The sequence below is a fragment of the Arvicanthis niloticus genome, chromosome 4 (assembly GCF_011762505.2).
Source record: "Arvicanthis niloticus isolate mArvNil1 chromosome 4, mArvNil1.pat.X, whole genome shotgun sequence".
Lineage (NCBI taxonomy): Eukaryota > Metazoa > Chordata > Mammalia > Rodentia > Muridae > Arvicanthis > Arvicanthis niloticus.
In genome coordinates, this window is record NC_047661.1 from 117,854,413 (window position 1) to 117,868,019 (window position 13,607).

At 38.1% G+C, this 13,607-nt stretch overlaps 1 protein-coding gene across 2 annotated transcripts in view; it reads left to right on the forward strand.

The window, feature by feature from the left end:
- Window positions 1-13,607, forward strand: part of Unc5c (unc-5 netrin receptor C) — a 338,360-nt gene that overhangs the window by 292,849 nt on the left and 31,904 nt on the right. For both annotated transcript variants that reach the window (XM_034501256.2, XM_076933307.1), the window contains 3 exons: window positions 485-829; window positions 2,452-2,539; window positions 11,938-12,106. In XM_034501256.2, the coding sequence (XP_034357147.1) occupies window positions 485-829; window positions 2,452-2,539; window positions 11,938-12,106 (602 nt within the window). The remainder of the gene's footprint in view (window positions 1-484; window positions 830-2,451; window positions 2,540-11,937; window positions 12,107-13,607) is intronic.

Here is a 13,607-nt window from a genome sequence, read left to right on the forward strand (position 1 = left end):
GAGATGTACAGATCATTTCTGGATTGCTTTTCTGACAAGTACCTCTGTCCTGCTTTTTATGTTCTATTTGAAAGAATACGTTTATTGATTCATTGATTTTTCTGGTCCCTGTTCCCCTTCTTATAATGCTCTTAATGCAGTGATTTACAGATGAATCCAAATTTAGCATATGGAAGCAAAGCCATTACAAGATAGTGACTCAGAAGCTCATACTGTTCTTTATAGTCTGTTGAAATAGACAAATACCTTGAATGTTATGATTAGACCCCAAGGCAAAATATAGAATGAGCCAGAATAACTATGGCTCACAACAAGGAGGATACAGATACTATGCTTGTCCTGTATTCCAGAGCCTTTGATCTGTCCACCTGTGCTGTTAGCAGAGCAGTTTTGCTTTGCATTAAAGCTGTGAAGTCCTTTCTTGCTAACCTCACTTGGTCTGAATGAAAAATGCAAACAGAATTCTTTTGTCTTTTTGCCTCAGATCTCCTGGCAGTTCCCCCGGACCTCACCTCAGCTGCAGCCATGTACAGGGGACCTGTCTATGCTCTGCATGATGTCTCAGACAAAATCCCAATGACCAATTCTCCAATTCTAGACCCACTGCCCAACTTGAAAATCAAAGTGTACAACAGCTCAGGTGCTGTCACTCCCCAGGATGACCTTGCTGAGTTCTCATCCAAGCTGTCACCCCAAATGACCCAATCCTTGCTAGAGAATGAAGCCCTTAACCTGAAGAACCAGAGTCTTGCAAGACAGACTGACCCATCCTGCACAGCATTTGGCACCTTCAATTCCCTTGGGGGTCACCTCATCATTCCTAATTCAGGTAATTCCTGAAAGTTTAACTGACAAAGGTCCAGCTTGAATTCACATTGGAGTCTCTATAATTTTACCTCTCTTCGTTTATATTGAATCTGAAATGTTAGATGTAGTCTACCTCAAAATTCAATTCAGTATATCTCAAGCATTACTTCATATAAAATCTACAGAACCTTTTAATCTCATTAACTAACTCTGAGTTTAGTTCCTCTAGAAAGACCTTTCTGCTGAGATGTAGTTCAGGACTGGCACCAACTACCTGAAAGGCACATAATCAACCCAGGCATATAATACAAACCTCAGTGTATTTCCTGTACTTCAAAAAAACTAGTTAGAAAATGCAATCAGTTGGTTCTCCAGGAACCAATGTTCTCCAGGAAACTATATTTCAGAAAACTATTTTGTAAATGATTAGAAATATAACAATAGACACAAAATCTTCATTTATTGATGATCCACTATATCATTCAACCAGAGAGTGTTTAAAGTATTTATTCCAGTCTATGATATATTGATCTACAATTTCAGCTTTACCCAATGTTGCCTTGTAGTTTTATTTGTTTTTTAAGTTTATTATGTAGTTTATAAATATCTAAAGAATGAAAAGCACAGAGGTCTTCCATAAAAAACTTAAGTCAGCGGCTGCCAATGTTGAAAGTTGAAGTTTATTTTTAGCAGTACTGATGGACTTGCAACCATAGGTAATAACACAGCTAATGTCTAATTTCAGAGTATAGCTTGACTATTATGGACAAGACTGGAAGTATTATTCAATAAAATAACAAAAATAACTTCACTGACCTATTGTGTTAACGTCATATAAAATTATGTATTATACACACATGCATACATACACACACACACACACACACACACACACACACACACACACACATACACATACACAAGCACACAGACATTCTATAAACAAGAATTTCTACCATGCATTCAGAACCAGGATTGCCAGGTGGTCTTGACACCAGCTCAAATTGTCACAGTATTGTCTGAGGCCAAGCTTTTACACAGCTCATACCAATAATCCTTCTCGGAGACATACTTAGCAACTGAAAGGTGCCGTGACCTGTTGCAGCTAAGTAAGATGACTATTGCTCACTTCCTAGAGTTGTGTATGATAAACTATTCTTGTCTCTAATTCTGCTGTGAAATAACACTGATGCTCACCAGATATTTTAGAGGAAAAAAAAAAAAAACAGTTTTCTGATATGGCTGAGGTTAGCATTTCCCTGACTTTGGATTTCATGGGGAAATTTTTTTTTTAATCAAAAACAATGCATCTTTACAGCTGTTTAAATTTTTAATAGCAGTTTTTTGGTTTCCCCTCAATTTATAAGAAAAACAACAATGGAACCATCTGTCGATTCCTTAAATAAAACACGAACTTTCAAAATGACATCAGTCTCTTAAGTAATTCCATAATGGTTCAAAGGGAGCTGTGGCAGATTGCAAGAGAGGGCAGCTATGGACCTTTACATGTCTTTAGGGAGTATGTAAAGACTAGTGCTACATAGGTGCAAAATCTCAGTCCTTTTTGCATGCTGTAAAAGCATTCTAGAAGTTTCCTTTTCATTCATAGGTCTTATACAGTACTTTTCTCTTTTTGCTATTCAGGAGTAAGCTTGCTGATTCCCGCTGGGGCCATTCCTCAGGGGAGAGTCTATGAAATGTATGTAACTGTACACAGGAAAGAAACTATGAGGTAAATATTGTTTTGGTTTCTCTGATTTTTTTCCCTTAGCAGTATCTAACTTGGAGAATTGCACATAGAAACAAACAATAGAGTGATACACATTTGACTCTAGACCTATACAAAAAAGTCAAATTTTACTTCTCTTTCTCTTTTGAAGCTTCAGATACTACATATCCTATGAAATTCTAGTGATATTTTCTATGAGTATCTATGAATAGACACATATTTCTTTAGCAGAAAAATATGGACAAAAACATGATTCATAGATTATCCGAAGAGATATGTGGATTTACAAATATACTCTGGCTTTTTGTGACCTGAGTCAAGAATCTTACCCTTGTAGAAATAAAAAGTCACAAAATGTATAACCCTTAGCACCCCCACATACTCCTCAGCCTAGCACAACCCATGACATGTACCTCCCACCTCAACCTAGCACAGTCCTTGACTTGCCTCTCCCACCTCAGGCTAGCACAGCCCCTGACATGCCCCTCCTACCTCAACCTAAAACAGCCCCTGACTTGGCCCTCCCACCTCAACCTGGCGCACAACCTATGTATACAGATTCTTCTCTTTGTAATTCTCCTCCAGCCTAAGAGTCATCAACATTCTTATGCTTAGCTTATATAATTAGACCTTTCAAGATGAGCCTAGTATTGACTAAAACTAGACTGAATCCAAAGGTTCTATTTTGAATGTGACATGTTCATCAATATGAAGCTATTTTAAATAAAAATAATAAGAACAGTTTAGATGTTCTAAATTCAATTTTTAGTTTAACTTCTGACATAGCAGAGATGGCCTTCCTTGATTAGTTTCTATATAAAGTCTCTCTCTCTCTCTCTCTCTCTCTCTCTCTCTCTCTCTCTCTCTCCCTCCCTCCCTCCCTCCATCTGTGTGTGTGTATGTATGTGTGTGTCTGCATGTATGTGCTGTGTCTTTGTATATCTATCTGTCTCCATCTTTGTCTTTGTCTTTGTCTGTGTCTCTGTCTCTCTCTCTGCCTCTCTCTCTGTCTCTCTCACATCTATCTCTCTATCTCTCTCTCTCTCTCTCTCTCTCTCTCTCTCTGTGTGTGTGTGTGTGTGTGTGAAACATTGCACTAGAAACCTAGATGGTTAATGCTTTCAAAACCACATTGACATCTTTTTATTTATTTTTTATTAGATATTTTCTTTATTTACATTTTAAATGTTATCCCCTTTCTTGTTTTCCCCTCTGAAAACCCCCATCCCACCCCCTCTCCCTGTTTCTATGAGGGTGTTCTTTTACCTACTCCTGCCTCCCTGCCCTGGCTTTCCCCAACACTGGGGCATCAAGTCTTCATAGGACCAAGGGCCTCTGCTCCACTGATGCCAGTTAAGACAAGTCTCTGCTACATATGCAGCTGGATCCATGGGTCCCTCCATGTGTACACTTTGGTTGGTAGATTAGTCTCTGGGAGCTCTGGGGTGTCTAGTTGGTTCATATTGTTGTTCCTCCTATGAGGTTGCAAACCTCTTCAACTCCTTCAGTCCTTTCTCTAACTCTCCATTGGGGACCAAGTGTTTATAGTCCCATGGTTGGCTGCGAGCATCCACCTCTGTGTTTGTCAGGTTCTGGCAGAGCTTCTCAGGAGACAGCTATATCAGGGTCCTGCCAGCAAGCAATTCTTAGCATCCATAATAATGTCTGGGTTTGGTAACTGTATATTGGATGGATCATCTTAAAACAAAAGATATTTTCAAAATTGAAATGCTCATTGTATAAGGACCACCACTGGCCTCAAAGAAAAGCATTTTCAAGTCTGGCTCTGAGCAGAGTGACAAATGCAAACCAGGTGACTCATGCACAGTCACTCCTCACTCTCAACCTTATCCTTAGGAAGCCTGCTCCTTTTGGTCCCCTACCTTGGTAGCTGAAAAGCTCTTTTATTATGCACTCAGGTAGAGATGCATTTATTTATAACAGTATGACCCAGAACATTTTCCCCTCTGGTAGTATCCTTCCATCTACACAAACAACAGCCAGACCAAAAAGCTTTAAAAAAAAGAAAGAAAAAAAAAAAAAAAGACAAGGAGTTTTTGAACATTATTCATGTCTTTAATTCAAGCTACAGAAAATCATTATAGAGATAGAAATAGAGACAGAGATAAAGATAGATGAGAGAGAGAGAGAGAGAGAGAGAGAGAGAGAGAGAGAGAGAGAGATGAGAGATTGAAGACCCCAATCCCCCAATGTCTTATATTCTATAGTTTACAAACCCAGTTATTTTCAAATGGCTCTTCCTCAATATTTATATTTCAATTTTACTATCACCACCATCAAACACCTCTTTACCTTTGATTTTTAAGATTTCCTTATACCATGGCTTATTTATCCTTATACATATTCATTCTTTAGTTCAAAAATACTCAATGAACAGTCACTATATATTACCCATGTGTCAGATACGAACCATGTGCCTAGTTTATCTTTTCATGTTTAGCTTCATTTCAACATAAACCAGAATAAGAGTGTTTTCCATGTGCCTGCTTACCAGCCTTGTGTCCTATGTACTCATCTGCAATACTTCAGGCCAGCTAAAGAGTAATATTTACTGTTGTAATTTTCACCTATTATGCCCCTGCCTTCAAGTCTGGAACACTCTTCTCTCACCTCTTTGCAGCCCAACCCAAGCCATAGACCTACAGGAAGGAGGCCACATTACCACATCTCTCTTTAAAATGAAGTGTTAGTCCTGTATCATTAAGTTGTCCATAAACGGCTGTGGCTCCCCATAGATCACAAATAGAGTCCTATTGGTTTCCACATTTGGGATTTCTGAACTGATTGATTCTTTAGGCCAGCTGATTGAAGAAATTTCAAGGCCAGTACAGGATACATTAAAAAAAAAAAAAGCGGGGGTGGGGGGACTTGACTTTCAGATCGCAATCTATTTTGTCCACAAGAATTGATGAAGGACAATGTTTTGGTCTCAATGGGATTTTTAAAAATTCATTCTAGAAACAGAAAAAGAGGGCCGCATATCTACATAAGCCATAGAAATTGTATTCATGGGGAAACTGAGACTTTGTAATTTTTTTTCCAAACCTCTTGCAAATTCAGCCTTACAGTTCTTCACCTTCTTTGGTCAGACATGATTTGTCCCATCTCTGGCTCATTTAGGTCAGGCATCTGCCAGTCTGTGCTTTGTGCAGAGCATATTCAGCAATGATAAGGCCCCATTTGTCACATTCACTAGGCCACATGTAATTAAGTTCACGCCTCCCTTCAGACAACTCACGTCAGCAGATGACCAGCTGGGTGCCATCCAGCTGGAAACACACCCAGTTCTGGATGCTGTGAAAGGAATCAGAGAGAAAGAACAAAATAACGTTTCCAGTTCTGCTGCAAATGCCTTCAAGTGGCACGCATCTGGTCTCCTTGCCCTGGCTTCTCAGACAGTTTTTATCTGTGTTACATAAAGATTGTTAAGGTCTTCATTGAGCAATGGCAAACGCAGCCAGAATGTAAGAAAATGAGAAGGTGGAGGTGGGGTTTATGGAGTAGTATACACAGAAGGGATGTCACCTTGGAAAACAGAAGAGCTCTGGGTTCAGGTGAGCTTGGGTTATATTTAGCTCTCCTCAGTCACTAAGTAAGATGTGTTGCTGAGACTTGATTCCCCAGGAATAAGTTCCCTCAACTTTAAAGTGAGATTCACCATGATGTATATAGAGTCTCACTAACATAGAAACACACATAAGACCCAGCAGAATGAACATCAGTGATAATTTGTATTAGTACTCATTCTGAAGTACACTTGGTGAACAACATCTGTTTAATGTTTACCCTAGCTTAGGACAAGTGAAAAAAATAAAATAAATCAGTCTCAGTGTTTGTTAATTACTTTTCTGTGTATAAAAATGTAATTATTCTTTCTATTAAAAGGTTTGTATTTACTTATATCAAATATTTTTATTATTCCTAGGGCAGAGCAACATTCACAGATCCTTAGGCTCAGATAGATAGATAGATAGATACATAGACAAACAGACAGATAGAGACAGAGGATATAGATATGTGATATAGATATGATATACATAGTATATATACTGATATATACATATTGATACATATACAAATATATATATACTGATTGATATATATATATACATACTGACATATATTATGCTGACATATATTGATATATATATTATATATTAGTGTCAATTATAACATAAAGTATATAGTTATATATAAAGTCAGATGAGCATAGGAATATGAAATAGTAGCATAATGAAGCACATTTCCTGGGAGTAGATAATAAATTAGTTATTTCTTAGCTTCCAGAGGAAAAGGAAGCCAGATGCAGTGGCACATGTCTGAAATTCTAACACTCACAACACTGAGAGAGAGGAAGTTTTGGAGTTTAATGCCAGTAGTGGCTACACAGAGATTTTGTTGCAAAAAAGAAAAAGAAAGAAAGAAAGAAAAAGAAAGAGAGAGAGAGAGAGAGAGAGAGAGAGAGAGAGAGAGAGAGAGAAAGAAAGAAAGAAAGAAAGAAAGAAAGAAAGAAAGAAAGAAAGAAAGAAAGAGGGGCTGAGGAGCAAGTCTTCCCTAATTCTTATTATTCACATGAACAATATGGCTAGGAGAACATTTTTCTCCTCTCTGCTTCCTCATAAGAAAACACATTTTGAGTCATTAAGATCCTAAGATAAAATGACAATAGCAATGAGTTTAAAGACTCTGTGTTAATGATCCTCAAGGGAAGCAAATTGTAGGGACTCAAAGTATACAATGAGTCAAATAATTCCACAAGGTGAAAGCCCATCACATATTGCTTAGCTGTTCTAACTTTTGACAATTGACTCTGCCTGTCTGGGAAAATGAAAAAATGCCATTCAGGGTGATTTTTTTTTTCTCTCAATTAAGTTTCTGATAGGAAGCAAGCTGGACATTTCCTGTCGTGAATGCAGAATGCAAATATTTCAAGTTGCCAGTTATGTGGGAAGACATGTGCTTTAAAAGACACCTGAGCCTGGGGTGAGATTGTTATCCCGAGGGACCAGACAGAAAGACATGCATTCGCAGAAGGCACCTTATGTCCACCCTGACGTAGATGGAGGCAAATTCTTTTCAAAAGGTCCCTAAGCTCATGGTCAGCAAATATAGATACACCCGTGTGGAAGAAGCAAAATGACTTCCATATGAGATCTCTTGGTGTTAATAGTTAGCCCAGCATCCCTGGAAAGTTGTCAGTGTCTCAGGTTTCCTCCTCTGGAAAGGGGTCCCATGATTACCTTATTTTACAGGTGTTTGTGAGCAGTTAATTCAGCTGCTCATATGGGAGTTGTCTATAATGTTCTTCTCTATGGTCTTCTCACTGATAATAGCCAGTAGGACCTGGAATAAAATCTCTCTGAAAACCAGCTGCTTCTCCTCATGCACTTTGTCCAAGGGGCACTGGGACCTATTCAGTTGTTAACCTGATATCTTTGCTAGGTTTTTGTTTGTTTGTTTGTTTGTTAAATACTTTAAGCATTCTGATCATTGGACTTTTCTGAGTTTCTAGTCAGTTGCTGCTTCTGTACCTAACTTTTATACTGTGCTCATTTCCATGTCATCGGCAATAACTCTGTACAAACTATTTGCTTATGTAACTCAGATAGCTCATGGGACATCTAAAAGATCATAGGACCTCAAAATCATACACGAGGTTTACATTTAGTTTTAACTATTTGGCTCCATGTACTCTGAACAGCCTCCCTTTATGTAAGTAATGGCTCTGTGACTTTAGACACTTCTGATCTTTGGTTTAGTATAGTTAACTTTTACCTAAGTCTCTCCTTCCATATATGGAAACTGCTTCCTTTATCTTAGAAGCAAATGAAAGTCTTACTTCTTTGGTTTTTGTTCCATTACAGATTCTACTTCATCTTCTACACATCACTGAGTTAATAAATTCTTTTGACACTCATTTGACATTAATTTGCCCCTCCCCCACCACCCTCCATTTGGTTTCCCTCCTCCAAGAGCACTCTGCTCATCACTACTGCATGCCAAGGGTGTGCTCAGACAGTGCCCAGATGATAAGTTTCTAACCCAGCAGGGGGATTTCACTCCTCCCTTATGTTCATGGGCAGTGAGAGGAAGCCCTCCTTCCCTTCTCCAAGCACAGGTTGTTGACACAACCAAGCACAGGTTGAGAGACAGACCCCAACTCTCTGCTAAGGCCACTTGAAATGGACCTTTGCTTGAGGTCCTTCTGCATAAAATTGGTTGCTCGTCTCTCAAGGTACACTTGTAACTAAAAGGTAGAAGAAGGCCTCAGGAAAGCACAAGCATTGCAGGGTTATTTCTCTCCTAGTAGGAAAAGTGATATTAGGCAACAATAAAGTCACTGCCAAAGGCATATAGTGTAATATTAATCATGACAAAATGAAAGCAAAGCTTCACTTATGTTATACGAGGATGGGGGAGATTAGACAACAGGAAGAAGACAAAATGCATTAAGAGAAAATGAAAACCGATGTGGTAAAGGGATAATATTGAAGTCTCAACCTATGGCCAGAAACCAATGCCAAATATATGTACACACACCCCCAGGTGGCTAGAAAACTGCAGATTTAATAAAGAAAAGATGTTATTTGGGATAGTAAAGGACTGAAAGTAAGCAAAGCTTGTTTGAGGCTTCCATGTGGGAGAATAGGATAGAAGGGTAGGACAGAAGTTAGTGAGATCCTGGTACAACTTCAAGCAAAGGAGAGGGGAGTGAGGGTGAGAATACTTAAGGACACTAGAGACCAAACTGTAAGCTTTAGAGATGATGGTTTACTGGAAACTGTGAAGGTTTTGATGTCTGGCCCCACTGTCTTATCATGTCAGTACTGATAAATGGCACAAAATTTAGGTCCAAAAGTGCATCAGTCTAGATCATCAATTTAGCATTAGTTTTCAGAGCTGAAGCTCAGGAATATTTTAAAGAGTATCAGGTGATATCTATACAGTTTTACTAAAGTACCACAAAATATGGACAAACTGAGCCTTGTTTTAGTGAATGATACCCCAGCCTATCTTTCCCTGTAGATGTAGACATCTTTGTCTTCCAAGGAAACAACAAACAGGCTTCCTTGAAGACCACTAAGAACATCATCATAATCAATCTATAAAGAATTATCTTTTAACAATGTTAAAAATAATCATAACTGCCATCATTCATTCATCACTGTTCATTAGTCAGAATTATATAAGGATAGGGCACAGATATTTACTAACTTCTAGATGATGTGATAAATAATACATAAACTATAGGTAATAACAAGAGACAAATCAATTTCATGTAGCCACTGCAATTACAGAAGAATCTGAGATGTCCATTTAAACGTACACATGAATAAGACAGGAAGATGTTACTAAGATGTGCATTTTAATGGATTTATATTTGGTTGAGCTAAATATCTTAGAGGTATTGATGTCTGATGAGAGAGAGGCTTGAAGTGGTGACCTCGCAAAGGTCTTATCCCTGTCTTATTCTTGTGTTACAGACTTGGCAGGTATTATAATGACCACAAAAATGGTAGACATATCCAATTCATGAAGGTTAGATGAGTGTGGGAGATAAAAAATATATGGAAGAATGGCATAGCATTAAGACCTGTATATTGAATTTATTAAAACAAACTGAAAATTATAAATATGTCTAGGTTCAAAAGCTATCTAACAAACACAAAACTATATAGGCTTGATGTAAACTAAGAATAATTAAGTTAGGAATATTTGAGGCTCAGTTTTAACAAAATACTTAGCTTCCAGTGCTTTCACTGGCTACTTTATAAAGGAGATTTTTAATAATAATAATAATAATAATAATAATAATAATAATAATATCACCATCCTCCCCTCTTAACTGGAGCCTGGTACAAAATATTTGTGTTATTATATGATTGAGAATAATTCAATGCAATGATTTTGTGATGAGACTATAACTTCATATTCTAAGTTAAAGTAGATAGCAATCCTCGTGTGCTACATGCTTAAATATAGGTTGACTTCAGGATTCTCAGTTTAATGAGACACCAAATTACTGACAACTTCCTCATGAACAGGAAAGAAACATAAGGAAAGTCGTAGAATCCTTGTTTTCCAGACGTTATTGGAAAAAAAAATGGCAATGTTTTGTAATAGAGAAGTTATCAAATTAATCTTTCTAAATACATACTATAAGGTAGCTAGTTAGCAGGTCAAGGATATATGGAAAGACATGTCTAGAAGACAGATTGTGTTGATTTTAGTTGATCATAATATGAGTTGATAATGAATGATGCTCTAGTAACCATGGTCCACAACTCCACATGTGTCTAAGGCACTAACCACATGTCAGCTGTGTTATCTCAAACCCCTTGTTCTAGGTGGGGACAAAGTTCGAAGAACCTCCTAAAATTTCATGGGCCTGTGATTTCAGTAGACATGTTCCTTCTGGCAGTCAGTGTGAGAACTCTTTCAGAAGCATGCCTTTAGTCTAATTGCAAAATGCCAGTTGTGAGCTGTGAGACAATTAAGCAAGCTCGGGACTTTGGGAATGACGTTCTCACATACTAATTGGCAGCTTGGACTAATTAGTCCATTTGCTTTTTTTTTTAGTCATATACGTGAAGGAGATTGACAGAGTTTTGAAAAGAGAAAGAAAGAGGGGGGAGGGAAGAAAAAAGAAAGAGAGAGGGAGGGAGGGGGAGAGAGAGAGAGAGAGAGAGAGAGAGAGAGAGAGAGAGAGAGAGAGAGAGAGAAAGGAAAGAAGGATAATTTGCATCTTTGAGTTCCTTATGGCCAGATTTTTTGTGTGTGAAATACATAAGTGATGTGTTCTCATTTTAACTTGCTATAGAAATGCCATTCTATATTCTTTCTGCTCACATATGAAAGAATGAATCTGCTATACTCGCCTGAATTATGCCTGAAAGTCACTTCAACTAAGTTTAGCTCTAGGGTGTCCTCATTCTGAAGTGAGAGTTTTTTGAAGTATTTTTCAAGTTAGGCCCTGAAAACGCAAAAGTATTAAAACACTGTGAGACCAGTGGTGAGAGTTATCAGAAAAGCTGGTTATGTAACATCATAAGGATTCTGTTCTTTCTCATCCCATCCTGAAAGTATCAGAGCATGAATTCAGAGGAAGCTACCCAAGGCAGTCCTGTGTCTGAGGATCGGGATCAAAGAGATACTGGCAAATGTTCCACTGTCAGAAAAACCTCCTGTCTTATAAGATGAAAGCCTGTCTATACAGAACATGGTTTCCACTTATTTCTGTCTCACCACCCAATAACCACCATACTCAAGTGTCAGGAGGAAGTAATTTGAACTGTTTATCCAACTTTAGATCTCAGTGATGACACAGTGCATTCATACTATGGAAATGTCACAGGTATGGTCCTCTGCTCTCCATGCAGGCCCCCCATGGAAGAGTCTCAGACACTACTAACCCCCGTGGTGAGCTGTGGTCCTCCTGGAGCTCTGTTGACCCGCCCTGTCATCCTAACTCTGCATCACTGTGCAGACCCCAACACCGAGGACTGGAAGATCCAGCTCAAAAACCAGGCAGTTCAGGGACAGTGGGAGGTGAGTTGAATGTCTGTGGGAGAAACATGGTACCCATTGTCCATCATTGATACAAGTAGGGGAGACCTTTATCTTTTGACGCAAAGCAGCTTTTTTTAGCTCACACTCAAAATGAGAGACAGAAGAGCAGTAACTACTTCCTTATCTTCTGACCGATGGCACCAGAAAGGGAACGTTCAAAATCAGCTCACAGAGTAAAGGATACTCAGAAGTCCCAGGTAACCCACTGGGAGGAGTATAAGCACCCCATGTTGGGAGAGGAGCAAAGAAGGGATCACCAGAACTTACATCAGAACTTTTCACTTAGCATCTGTCTCTCAAGAATATCTTTATCAAATACATATGTAAATGACAGTATAAATATATGTATAAAAATTACATATGCAAAATGTGAAGTTACAATATAATCACTTATGGTATTTTTAACCAAAGAAATTACAAAGATCCACATGGAAAGTTTAAAGCTATAGTATTTTAGGAAAACTGACTTAGCATCAAAGCACAGTATTCTGGGATTAAATAGATTTTTCCTTTCTACGAACATTGGCTACATTTGACCATATTCCTTATTAGATTACCTCAAGTCTATGATTGAGTTTGGGGGTATACTTTAACTATAGTCTTTAAAAAGATTTAAACAAGCCTATCTTTAATGTCATTTAAGATATATATAGAGAGAGATATAAATATAGATAGATATAGATATAGATATAGATATAGATATAGATATAGATATAGATATAGATATAGATATAGATATAGATATATCTCCAACAAAAATATCTAAAGCTCTATCTTAAGTGTTTGCAAGATACTCTGTTAGTGCCTTTTTCATTTCTGGGGCTAAATGATGATATCAATGACATAGGGGTGAACTCAGGAGTCCAGGAAAATACAAGGAACATTCTCATGTAAACCCTTGCATGGCAGGTTTAGGCCATGGTGTCCACTGTCAATCATAGACTTCCTGAACAATACCCCCTTAGGTCCTTCTGTCTCCAGTGTCATGAAGCCTAGAATAACCTTGGAAGTCTTGAGCTGCTTTTCTCACCAGTATAAGATTCCTTTATATTCACTTCAAACTATGACTTCATTGATTTTGTTAAAATATGGCTCATATGTCAGATGATGTCATAAGACCTAACCAATAAACTATCACCTGAAGTAGTAGTGAGCGATCACCTACTACCTTTGTATCTTTATCTATACCTGGAGATTAAATTTCATTCACTAACATTTTTGAGTAGTTGACAGTCACCATGAGTTAGATTCACCTGGTAGAAAGCATTTGTAGAAGTGACTCTTGCTCTGTGGAAACAAAATGTCCTAATTCAGAGACCGAGTTGTGTTCATGCATGTGTTTTAACTCCCACATGTCTTTCTCAATCCAAGTGGAAAGACAACATAAAATTTATAATGTGTACTTGTCTACAGTAAACCATGGCTCTGCTGGCCTTGTGCCTGCCATCTTGTTGGCTGACCTCAGGGAGAACTGGACTCT